At 39.4% G+C, this 13,236-nt stretch overlaps 1 protein-coding gene across 1 annotated transcript in view; it reads left to right on the top strand.

Annotated features, from left to right (window-relative positions):
* The window catches only part of grin2ca (glutamate receptor, ionotropic, N-methyl D-aspartate 2Ca), an 85,057-nt gene that overhangs the window by 19,648 nt on the left and 52,173 nt on the right, over positions 1–13,236 (top strand). The window contains exon 2 of the mRNA XM_042505857.1: positions 3,406–3,850. Coding sequence (XP_042361791.1) covers positions 3,422–3,850 — 429 coding nt within the window. The 5' untranslated portion in view covers positions 3,406–3,421. The remainder of the gene's footprint in view (positions 1–3,405; positions 3,851–13,236) is intronic.

Raw genomic sequence — 13,236 nt, 5'->3', positions numbered from 1 at the left:
AAAGCATTTAGTGTATTTGTATGGACATGAATAACCTGTTTATGATCAGGTTTTTGGAGTATCCCATTTATGTGTTTGAGCATGTTGACACCATATTCCATTCAGAAACTCAAATATACTAGCTAGGCTGTTCTGAAGAAAGAAAGAAAGAAAGAAAGAAAGAAAGAAAGAAAGAAAGAAACCAGGATGTATACAGTAATGAATGATGGGGTGGGGGAAAATCGATACAGCACAGTATCACAATGTTTTTGCGTGGCAATATTGTGTTGAAACAAGGACGCCAAGCATTGGTTGATTTATTATATGCATTTTTTAATATTACAAATTAAAGTGTTGGTAGCCTAGAATACTAAAATCAATTATTTTAACGATCTGCTAAATACAGTTTAATGCAAAAATGGTTTAAGGGAGAAAGTATATATTCAAAAGTAGATTTTTAAGTTTTTCTTCCAAGACATAATTAGCAGTTTAGAAAACGTAACAAACTGCAATGTATTGCAATATGTGTTGTCGCAATACTCACATATCGTAGGACCCTCTGGTATTTCCCACCCCTAATGAATAACCTAATTTCCCTTTGCTCATGTTAACACCATATCCCAAATAAGATCATGACCGGGCTAAGCCTTAACAATAGGTTATTAATGTCTGTGTAATCGCACTCATTGTCAATATTTTAATACCACACAGAGCATACAGAATAATGTGCTGTGCAGACATCACTTTGTTAGTATTTATTATCTCAACATTTTTTCTGGTACTTTTTTGGGGGTTTTTTTGGCACTTCATCTAATACCGTGAAGTAAAGGGAGCTCTGACGTGGCCCAGAAAGAAAAACTACAAAGAAAACTGAGAGGTCCCTGGTTGCAATTAGTGAACAAAAAATGTGTAGTGAGGCCTCTGATGCACACAGCTAAAGAAAAAGACAGGAGACAAAACTTTAAAACAGCTGTTCATTTGTTGTCGATAAGCAGACAAAAATAATTTATAACTCTGAAAAACTCTAAATCTTTAATTGTGCACGTTACTGTATGGTATCATTAAGCATGTCTTGAGTTATGTTATGTAACTTAATGATTAGCCTAATGATTAAATATTATCAATATATGTTTGAACCAACATGTTTAGGAAGTGTTATATTTAATTGTTATTACATAAAAATGTAGTTGGTCCATAAGAAGCTTATGTCAAATGGGTCATGCCAGCCTGCCTATACTGTATATAACATAAGGATTACAGGGTTTTGGTCGTAATGCCATGACTCCCTCTGTCACTCAGTACAGTATGACTCATGCTCAATCCAGTGTCATGACGCAAACAGACTACATTATGTACCTTGTATCTGTTACAACCAGGCTGCAGAGCCAAACAAGCTGTGTACTCTTATAATTCACAATGGATGTACCTTGTCATGCATCCTCCATGGTGACTTTTGATCCAAACATCTGAGCGAAGCATTCAGCCCTTGTGTACACAGGAATTTTTTTTAGGAATTTAGCCCAAGCACAGATGAAAAGCCTCTTTACGTATTGGTCCCGTTTACAGGTTCAGCTGACTTTTAGATTCAGGGGTCAGGACCAAATCAGTGCAGATCTGCAAGTCTGCTGCGTCACAAAGCTTCCCCTGACGGCACTATTCTACATTAAATAAGCCTTTATTTAAGCCTCTCCTACCTTTAGTGCCTCTAGTTTTATTTCCTTGCCTTGGCATTAGAAGGCATGTTGACAGTACAAAGCATTGTCACAACGTTATTGATGACTCATTTCCTGCTGGGGTTAATTCTATATCCACCACCCCAGGATTCGACCTTCATATATCTGCCTAAGCTGTTTCCCCGCCTTGATTGAACACATGGGAGGTTGAAGCTTTTAAGCATTTTGACCACGTACATTGCGCCCCATCAAAGACATTAACCCTCAACTATTCCACTGCTGTCGCAGCTGAAACATGGCTAATGTCATTGAGAGGAATGTGGCAGATGCCCTCTCGTGGTGCAGACTAATCAATTTATAAAAATGATTTATGTGCTGGCGCGTACCTGGAGAATCACATGTAGGACATAGAATGTACAGCTTCCCACGCATGTGTGATTTTTTTAATGTGGCTTTCAGCAAGTGATATGACTGCAAATAAAATCACATGATAGCTATTCCAGTGACGTACCGACCATGGCTCCTCCACTGCCTGCCTGTTTATCTGGTTTTTCATAGGGGAGCTTGTGGCTCAGTCCCACACAAGAAGTAGAACATAGAGAGAACTGCGCCACACAGCTACACTGAGCCTCATGCAGTCGCCAAATCTCTTGATAAGTTTATACACTACAATCAAGCCGTAGGCCATGACGCCTGGCAGGGATTACCGAGGGATTACAATATATTCACCCCAGTGGGATTCCATCACATGGTGGATCAGATCTCTGTGACAGGGGACCAGTGTGCAGCACTCCCCCAGGGCCACAAACACTACCGTGACAGATTTGACAAAGAGCCTAAGTCTGTCTGACAGCTCTACACAAACCGCTGTCTGGCTACAATGTGAATGTTAAACCAACGCTACAGGGTTTGACACCGCGGCGCTCTGCCACAGCGTTTCTTCTCCATTACCTTCCAGAGGGCAGGAAGCAAAGCAATTAGGGTTCTGGAAGAAATTAAGACAGTTTGGCCAAGAGTTACTGGTTGCAATCCAGACCATTAGTGATGCAATGTTGCACAAAGAGCTTAGACTTTTTTTTCAAAGGCTAACTTGGGGATTTCAATCCCTTTGTAAATATAGACTTTGCCGTTTGAATAATTCAAATGTCAGTTTCAAAACTGGAAAAGAAAAACTTTCCCGATCAGCTTATAAATCATAATAATGACACTGTGCCATGGATGTCAATTAATCAGCACAGCCAAACACATGCATGCAGACCTTTGGCAGATTAAGTTTAAATGCTTTGGGCTGCTGAAAAAAATTAAGCAACAGCTTCAAAAGTAATGTCACAAGAGAAAAATAATAAATCCTCTTGTTCTCCATTTGTTGCATTAAACACTGGACACCATCTGTTGGGTTGGACCGCAGAATACAACAGCAGCAGGGTGGCAGCTGCCACCCTAAGACGCAACAGCCTGGCCACAGCCTCATGTCGCACGCTGACACACTCTAAAAATACTATTCTGGGCCCCGTTAATGGGTTCTTACACTGTCTTAGTTACGGCCGGCACACCAGCACACTGAGCGGAGATGAAGCTAAAAGGTCATTAATCAAAATAAGCCAACTCTAAACAAAAGGCAGTTTGGTTGCCCAGTCAGCAGGGATTACTGAGTATTATCACAACATTTCAGAAAAAGACAGCAACTGGTTCTGTGTATCTAACATGTCAATCCCTCTGCTGACCCCTCCCTCCACTCTGACCCCTCCTCCAGGCAGTAGGTGACTGAGATGGGCGTTCGTCTAGGCTGCTTGAGCGACTCCCCGTGGTGGCCGCCGCCGCTGCTGCTGCTGCTGTTCTGCACCGTCCCCTTCTGTTCAGGCCGGCCCTTTGGGATTCCCACGCCCTCTGTGAACGTGGCGGTGGTGTTCAGCGGCTCGGCCTACCAGACAGAGATTAAGGGCCGGTTAAGCCGGGAAAACTTCATGGACCTGCCCCTGGAGGTGAACCCCATCACTGTGCTGGTCAACAACACCAACCCAAGGGCACTGCTCACACGAATCTGTGACACCCTCTCCACCAACCGCGTCCATGGCGTGGTGTTCGAGGACAACGTTGGCTCAGAGGCCGTGGCACAGATCTTGGACTTCATCTCCACTCAGACGGCGGTACCCATTGTGGGCATCAGTGGAGGATCTGCTGTCGTCCTGCCATACAAGGTCAGTTAGGGGGGCAGGGGCAAGGAGAGAGTCAGGAAAGATTGTTGTGGCCATAAATAGGACCCTGAGTGAGTCATTTTTTTGCCCTTATTCTGAAAAAGACAGCATTCCTACTAAGTTGCTTACATGTCAAATGAAATAAATATTTCTATAACACTCCTGTTTCCATGCAGACGTGTGTACTTTGATAAACATTCTAATATGTTGTTTATCACGTCAAAATATGAAGAAGCAGAACAGCTGGACCTGCTGTCTCCTACCAGTGGTAGGCTTGTTGGAATCCCTCTTTCCTTCCTTCACATTCTTGAAAAGATCGGTCCTGTGTGCAAATTTAAACCTGTTGATATCTAACTCTTTTTGTAAAGTTTAAAAGCAGGTGTGTTTCTTCCACTGACTTGAAAGGTGGCATTATCTTTTGCATGCATCTCTGCCTCACAGCTTAGCAAGCTGTTGGTGAGTTGGTTTGTGTACAACGTATCCATGACAATGCACAGAGCCAACTGTAATCAGAAGAGAGATTGTGTGGTGCAAATTGCCATAAAAACCACTGTTAATAAAGCCATTCCAAATTGGCTGTATACATGTCAAGATAATGCTCCAAAAACCCGAATAATACCGGCATATCCCATGTATTAATCAGAAAATGCTGGATTGGGAAAACTATTCTAAATAACAGGGGAATATTGATGTGCATGTAACTGTAGCTAGTCTAGAGTATCACTGGAAACTTATCAAACTATGGCATCTTAAATTACCCTTGCATTTGCATGAAACCTGCACAGACACAAATCAAGTATTCAGGTCGCAGAGAGGTCCAAATCAAACGTACAGGGAGTCAGAGAGACGCACTCTAGATAAACAAGGCCACTGGGAAGTCTGAAGAGTCTGATTAAATGTTAAGGTAATTATCAGCCATGACAGCGGGACTGGCATTGTTTTCACCTTGAACGTCAGTGTGTGTGTCATCATAGCAAAATGAGTGCCTGATGACGCCCATTGTAGGGAGCTACCACAGAAGCATTTAGAGTATTGTGCTGGTGTTTGTGTCTGTCTGATGTATGTCTGTCCATCTGTCTGTGGACAGATTTTGTAAATTTAACAGCATCTCAACCGTGCAAGATGCTGTCACAAAACTTTGCAGGTGTGCTATTGAGATGACAATGCAGGCCAAGTTTAGAGATGGGTGTCATCAAGCAGTGGCAGTGGCACTGGAAGTCAAAGGGTAGGAAACAGGCCCCCTGGAAGCAAATCTGCAAATACCAGGATGATGAATGGCCCAAATTACTCTGCCTTAAAGTCCTTTAACAAGTCAGTTTTTTCTTGTCTTAAATTGTTGCACATCTAAAAATAAAAATGGCCTCACATTGTGTCAATCACATTTGTACACTAACTTTGAAACTTTCATCCGTCCTTAAAATAGAAAGCGGGCTCAGTGTTCAAAGGCCTTTTCACTATCTGGATTTAATCCATTTGGTCTGAAAACATTTCAAAAGTCTAGGAGAGCCGCAAGATTAAATAATTTTACCCCACGTCAAGTTAGCTGAGCGTTAAACCAGAAGAAGCCTGCTCAGCCAGCAAAAGTCTCTTGTGCACTTGTTCTATAAGCCAACTGATCCAGAAGCAGCACCAATCATTCAGGAAATTTTATAGATGGTAGTCGAACATTTTTGGCATCAAGCGCCACCGAGCAACATTCATAAGAATGAATGGGATCCCACCTCCAATGCTGCATCCAGGCCTCTTAAAGTGAAAAATGCAATATCCATTTAAGTGGACTCTATACTGAGAGTGTTTTGAATGTGAAGTTTTGTTTCAGCAATTATTGCAGAACAGTCACCAACAGCACTTTTATGACCCACACAACTGACCAGCAGTGGATGAGAAATGTAGTTCCCAGGAAGAGACTGTGTGACCACCAGCTACTGTATGTAATACACTGACTATACATAAGTATTTCTCATAGTCCCTCTTCAAAAATCACTAACTCCCTTTAATACATCCATGGTAGGAAGTAGGAAAGAGACCACTGGTCCCCCAATCGCTGTGTGGAACTGTTGTGATCCCATCCCAAGATGGTTTCTAGTTTCTTATTAATATCATTCACAGTCAGCTCAAAACCACTGCAGCTAAACAGTGAGCTGTATAAAGTAATGAACATAAGAAATGACGGGATGAATACAGATAAGCAGCAACTGAATAGCAACAACAGAGATGCCACCAGCTACAGTCCACATCTGGGTTGCAAATTACACGTCATTTTCCTAATGTTATAGGCTAAATGATAGCCTCTCAAATTCATACGCTAACGGGGGCAAGCCAATGGCTTTTCATCATTTCTCGCCATCATCCTGGTTTGTAACTGCTATAAATTCTGAGCTTTAGGAGACGCAGGCAGGTGCAGAGCAACAGAGGCAGGTTATCTCCAGACAGATTTATCTGAGAGTGTATGAGAGTATTGTTTCATATATACACAAACACAAATGAATCACACATCTGTGATACAGCAATACATACATAACATACGTTACTTATCATATTATTAGATAATATCACAGATGCATTCATGTTTAAGTAGTATTTTAATGTAACACTGGTCAAGGAGATATGTACTTAATATACCGTTGGCATTTTTAATCTATAACAATTCATCTTATTTAATAAACTGATCAAATATTCTGGATGTCAAATCTCACATCTAAGTGGTAACTACAGCTGTCAAATAAATGGACCCTCCAGTGGTGTAGTGGCAGCTGATGAGGTGAGTGCACTACTAGGTAGATGAGTAGGTTGCCAAAAAAGGGAAATGTGGATATACTCTCCTATATATTCCAATGGCTTTTTGGTTGATAGGTGGGTATACTATTAACAGTTAGAAAAGAACTTGGCATCGCCTCCACTACACCAGCAGGTCCCTCAGATGTGTGGTTAAGTATAGTGCTTGAATAGCAAGTACTTGGGAATGTGTGAACCATCGGAACAGATGTCTTCCTTATCTAGTCTAGAGCTAGAAAGTAGGCAAAAACACAAATTATTTTTCTGATGTACTATAAATCATCTGGCAGTCTATGTAATAAATCATCATCCTCATGGCAGAAGAACACAACATAACTGCAAATTGATGTAATTCGATCTTGTATTAGGCTATTTGTTGGTGTCAAGCGCTCCATACTTTCACTAAAGCTGGATGGATTGATTGGTATTGTTAGGATATCCAATCAATAAATGAAAATGAGCCTGCAGCAGAGTCTGTGGTAACTGTAACATGTCAAAGCAAAAATTAAATAATTGTAATCACTCAAGGTACACATTTATTTTCTTGGGAGCAGTCAGAAAATCATCTATCACTGTGTGTCTTATATAACAGTAAAACAGTAATATAAGTGCTAATTACATCATCCATAATTAGCATTATATAGATGGAATGGACCTGTTTACTTAGGAATGCATTAGAGTTTCAGCAGGTTGAAGATAGAAGAAATGAATTAGGTTACTTTAAGAGGGTCAAATATAAAGTATGGATTCCACAATGTTTATTCTAATTTTACAGTAAAATCCAGTTTTAGTTGATATATATGATTTGTTGACTTCAATTATTGTATTGAACCAATTATCAGCATTGTATGCAGCAGTAACTCTCAGGTAAGCTAAATGCCTTGAGATATACTTGTAAAACATATAAGCATTGAAGCTGAAGGCTTTAGCAGCAGAGATCCATAGGATAGGAGTATGATCACCCACCACAAAAGGCTCAGCCACAAAAACCAACTATAATCCTTTTAGAATGGCTTTTTTCTGGTGACATTTTAGTGCCTCCTGCAGAAAACGACAGAGAGCTCAGCATCAGAAAACAACATTGCATTGAGAAAAATAAATTTTGAAGCTCTGCAACAAGATTCTGCCAGTGAATGATCTTTAAAGATTTAGGGTAAAGTAGACTTTGCAAAATAATATTTATTTATTATTTAGGTACCTATTTTTGTTCTCACTCGCGCCTGGCCCGCATTTGATTAATTTTTACAATTATTTTGTCTACAACCCAAAGATATTCAGTTTACTGTTATAAAGGACTAAAGAAACCAAAAGATATTCATATTTAAGCATTTGAAATAAGTGAATTTTGACTTCTTTTTTTTTAGTTTGACAAGTTACTCATACCAATGAATTGATAATCAAACAACCTTGTGATTAATTTAAGAGTTGACAAATAATAGATCATTGCAGCTCTACCTATAACTTGAGTTCTTTCCTGGTAACCTGGTTGGTACCCGTGGATATGCAGGATTCTAACTGAATTAAAATATTGTTATCTTTTTTCTATCTAGTCTTGCAGCATTTTTTATTGAGAACCAAGGAGACCCCAGTAAGACTCCTGTAATTTCCTTAATTCATATGGGGGTGCAGACAGTTCCCCTGTCAGCTGCATCCATTTCAGAAAACATGTTGGGTGATCTTGCCATCAGCATGGCTTCTACAGGGTAATAAAAGAGATGTCACTCAGCAGTTAATGCCTCCTGCTGCTCATTTGCACTCTAACTATCCTTACTTGAGGAAAGTAACAGCAACTCAATCACAGTAAATTACAAAATAAACACATGTAATAAGAAATAAATGTAATGACAAAGGCTGGCAGCTGTTAAAATGAATGACTACTTTTCATCAGTAATTAGCCAGTGATGGAAGTTGATGCCATTAATATATGCCTTGTAGTGAATGCATTACAAGTTCCTTACAGAATAGTTTTTGCATGCATTATTAATATGGACGGTCCCAGTTGGAAACCAAACGTAATCTTCTGTTACCCACTGAGGTTCCAGGCCTCTGATTGACACGTACGCCTCCCTGCCTCACCTCATAATTTAATACTTTTTGGACAAATAACAATTTCTCAGAGTCTTATGCCTCATGCAGTCAGAATTCCAAATGTAAACTACTAGTATTTTAGGTTTAGAATACCGATGACCATATCCCTATCTTTCAGGAAAGTCTCTGGTTCTTTTCCTGTTAGTGTGCTATGAAAATTAAACTGGAAAAGCTCAAAACCTGTTTGAGAGGTGTTTTGTTGTAGATGAGAGTTATCTTACTGTTGCATAGTAATACATTTGGTTTGTTTTAAAAGATCATATGAGCTACAGTAAAGATATCATTTGAAAATCAAACCCAGACAAACATGGACAATGTGAGATGGGACCATTTCAATTTGTCACTGTCTTGGCTTGAAGCAGAATTTGTCAAGCAAGTTCCTGCAAGTACTTGTACATTCAAATATGTAAGGCTTTTCTAAGACCTAACCTTGTGACTATAATTTCCCTTTTTTAATAAATAAACTCCATACAATCAGGGGTAGCTGAAGTGTAGCTTCTTGAAAACTTCAGTGTACACCCTCTCCTGAAAAAATGTGAAAATGCCACGAGCAACACACTGAGCTCTAAGTTGCCCAGTTTGTCTGCGTGGAAAAAAATGTAATTCTGACAAATGAATGTGCTTTAATGTCCAATATCTACAGGTATGTTTTGGAAAAAGGTCCACATTAGTGCAGCTTAATCTGTGTTCACATGAAATCAGGCAGACGGCAAGGCAAACCAGATATCGCTTTACTGGACAAAAGCAGGATGGTAAAAGTAGGTTAGGCCGGAAGAGAGCTCCAACAATGGTAACAGTAGATGCTATTGCCATTCAGAGTTAAAATATTAAACTTTTTGCTGTCGTCTACAATGGAATTTACAACTGGATGTTAAGTAGCACATTCACAGAAGAGGAAAACAAGTGCAATCTGGGAAGTTACTAGTAAATAATTGAATGATTACTTAAAATAAGCATGAAACAAGTTTATTTAATATATTTTATTCCATTCCTTGCAAAAAATATACAGTGTCATCATCATCATCACAACATATGTCATGCATGTTTTGTTTCACTGTCCTGCTATTCTGTTTGTTTTTGTCATGGTGTCAAGAGCATTGTCAGCCCTCTGCCTGATTCCACTTGAGCTTAGCATTAAGCTTAAAAAAATTGCACTTTATCTGATAGAATATGCAAAATGAAGTTCAATTATCAACCACGAACCACAGCAAGTAAACACTGTTAAATGTTGATATAAGGTCTCGTGAATAGAGCTTGGCAAACAATGTCATCAAGCAGTGCATTGTGGGTCGGAACCGCCATATTTTGTGGCCACGCAGCAAACAAATAGCTAACAGGTTAAGGGTAACAGAGAGCGATATTGGTTTTATTATGCTCATTTTTCACTCAGTGTGCTGAAAAGTAGTTCAATAGACAATGGATTGTGCAAGGAAAAACTTTAACCCAACATAAAAAACTGTCGGATCAGCTGGAATGGCGAGGCCGAGGAGCTCCTGTGGTTATTACAGATTCACGTGCATTATATCAGTACAGAAGAAGAAGTAATATCTCCATTCGCTCCCATAACTCCCAATAAGTTGTTCCATGCAATTTCCTTTCTATGGTTGTCCAGCTGATCCGGGAGCGCTGCGCTGTGCCAGACTCAAACCGTCACCGGTGGGAGTTGACAGATGAGTGAGCACGGAGAAAAAACGCAGTACAGCCGTAATGCAATGAACATGCAACCGGTGGAAACAGCATGGGAGGAAGGACTTGTTGTGTCGGTGGTTGTAATGTTACTACACTACACTACACTACTAACTGTGAATCACAATTTAGACTTATAGAAATTTCCAGGTCATGTAGCCAGCCATTGGAAAAATGAATGTGGGCTTATAAAGATTGAAAATTTGGAAACTGGGATGCAGTGCAGGCACTGGCACCACACAAGATGAACTAAAAATATTGGGGAAGTAAGGGGAGGCAAGGCGTCTGGGTCACGAAGCCAGTCTTCTTTTGGCATTTGATAGGGATCTGCTCCTCTGACAAAGTTAATCTTCTCAATGTAAGGTTTTTTTTTTTTTGCGTCGGGTAAAAGGTTTTCCCTGTACAATCCATTGTCTTTTGAACTACTTTCAGCACATTGAGTGAAAAATTAGCTTAAAATAACCAATACAGCTATATGTTACCTATTACCTGTTAGCTATAAATTTGCTGGGTGGCCACACAATATGGCGGTTACAACTATTCTGACCCAACAACACCCACAATGCACTGCCTAATGACGTCACATTGCCAAGCTCTATTAAGCCATCTCAGAAGAATATCTACACACAAACCAACCAAAATATTAAAACCAAGTAAAGTTAAGAATATATATGTAGATATACATATATATATATATATATATATATATATATATATATATATATATATATATATATATATATATCTACATATGTATAAATAATGAATATATGAGTTTTAAGTTCCCTCCCTAGAAGAATCAACACCCATTCACACCTGGATCTATCTAGCCCCAACGACCCACACAAATGCTGTTTTGGTCAACGACTCACAAGTGGCCTTAACAACTGTGAAACTCAAAGTCCACATCTGACCTTAATGACTCAGTAGGACAAATCCACACAGGCTTAAAAAGCCTGCAAGTGAAGATGCTTCTTGGATGAGAGACAAAACGTTTTCAAGGAACTGAAAGTCCAGTTGCCAACGAAATACCATTTATGGATAAGTTTTAAGATTTCTGAGCCTACTTTATAACCCATCAGTGACCTGCTGCCCCAGCTGAGAAAGGGCTGCCAGTAGCAGGCGGCGGGGGAAAATAGAAAATCTGTCAGAGTATCTGCTCAATATCCAACGGGCCGCTACAGATTACATCATGTCAAAAGAGTAGTGGCATTTTACCTCTGAGATCAGTCTATCCAGAGTAATTATAGTGCAGCATATCACAGAATCCAGATGGCCCAAGTCCAAGTTTTTACAAGCGTAAAACAATGGACTACCAAGTAGTGACGCACTGAGACTCATTGCAGTCACTGTTTTATATTGAGATAGAAACTCTGAAACATCACTGAGGTATTAATTCTGTTTGAGATTCTATTATTCAAAATGTGAAATGAGTACTGGCACCAAAATGATTTATGTCCCCAGTAAATATTTATGCCACGATGAATTTAGATAACTCCAGTAGTCACCTTTTTTATGCTTTAATTGGTAATTTATCAATAATATTGAAGTGTTGTAAATGAACAATGTGCACATGACATCTTGGTACCTGGTACATCGAGATGAGTTTGTTCCAGCACTCTTTGATCTTCTTCTAAACAATCAGTGACGCCACCCTGTCGATTGATTTATGGGATGCTGTCAAAGGTAGTCAACAAGGCAATGGAGCTCATTCATTTTTTATACATATCGCTGAGAGTCGAGGGTTTGATCTTTCTGAAAGTGACAGCATAAAATTAGGTGATAAACTGATTCCTGTCCTCAGGACATTTTAGTTTGTTGATCGGCTGCCATCAGTGCACACATTCTCTTATCCTCTTCAATTTCTATTCCAATGAGAACAAGAACGGAAATAATAATGAGGAAAACTTCAGAAGGAACTAATGTTTAGATAAAGACTGAAAGTCTTGAGCATACTCCACAAAAAATACTGCTTATTTATACATCTATAGAGTTAGGGCTCTAGCAGCCATTTATCAATTTCAGATGGACCAAAAAAAATCAAAGCTACACAATTACCAGCAAATCAATCAGTGCCCACGGGCCTGCTCAATGTGCAAACAATTGATAAATCAATAGCAGTAATCATGGCTGACATAACTGACTGACATGTTTGTGAAGCCCAGTAAAAAGGTTGCCCTGCACCTGTTTTAAAAGTGAAAATCAGGCTGCTGCTTCTAGGAAACAATGACAAACTAGGTACTTTGTAAGTACTTTCCAAAACTATCTATGGCTAACATTTGGCAAGGTTCAGGCTTTTTAAACTATTTGGGTAATACTACAGAGTGACTGTGTTAATCGATTTAAAGATGCTCCAATTGCTGGTGTTGCACCAGTTTATTGGCCATAAATCAGTATCAGCCTTATTGACCACTGGCCTGTTGGCAAATAAGATTAGTTTTACCAGTGGCAGAGATGGCCATTGTTTCACATTAATTTTGCCCAGGCCAAAAAGCAGGGCATGTGACTAAAGGTGTTCTGTCGTCTCAGAGAGGAGGTGCAATGTGTTTGAGATTAACCCCACGAAACCTGGATCGACATCAGTTTTCTCGTGTTCAGACAACATTTCTCAAACATTTAAACCCCTGAAGCCTTAACAAACTGGATGGATTTTTCTGAAAACATAGTTTAAAGGCAATGAGCATGTTAGTGAAAAATGTCACGCAAAATAAATAAGAAGAATTTTTTTTTTTTAGAAAATTAAAGAGATGTTGAGTACAAAATATTTCTTTAATATTATTTTACAGAAAATGAATGCATTAAATATTTGATTTAATTTTTAGCCTTTCTTTCCAGGTAGT

The sequence above is a fragment of the Plectropomus leopardus genome, chromosome 17 (assembly GCF_008729295.1).
Source record: "Plectropomus leopardus isolate mb chromosome 17, YSFRI_Pleo_2.0, whole genome shotgun sequence".
Classification (NCBI taxonomy): Eukaryota; Metazoa; Chordata; class Actinopteri; order Perciformes; family Serranidae; genus Plectropomus; species Plectropomus leopardus.
This window is presented reverse-complemented; position numbering and strand designations above follow the sequence as displayed.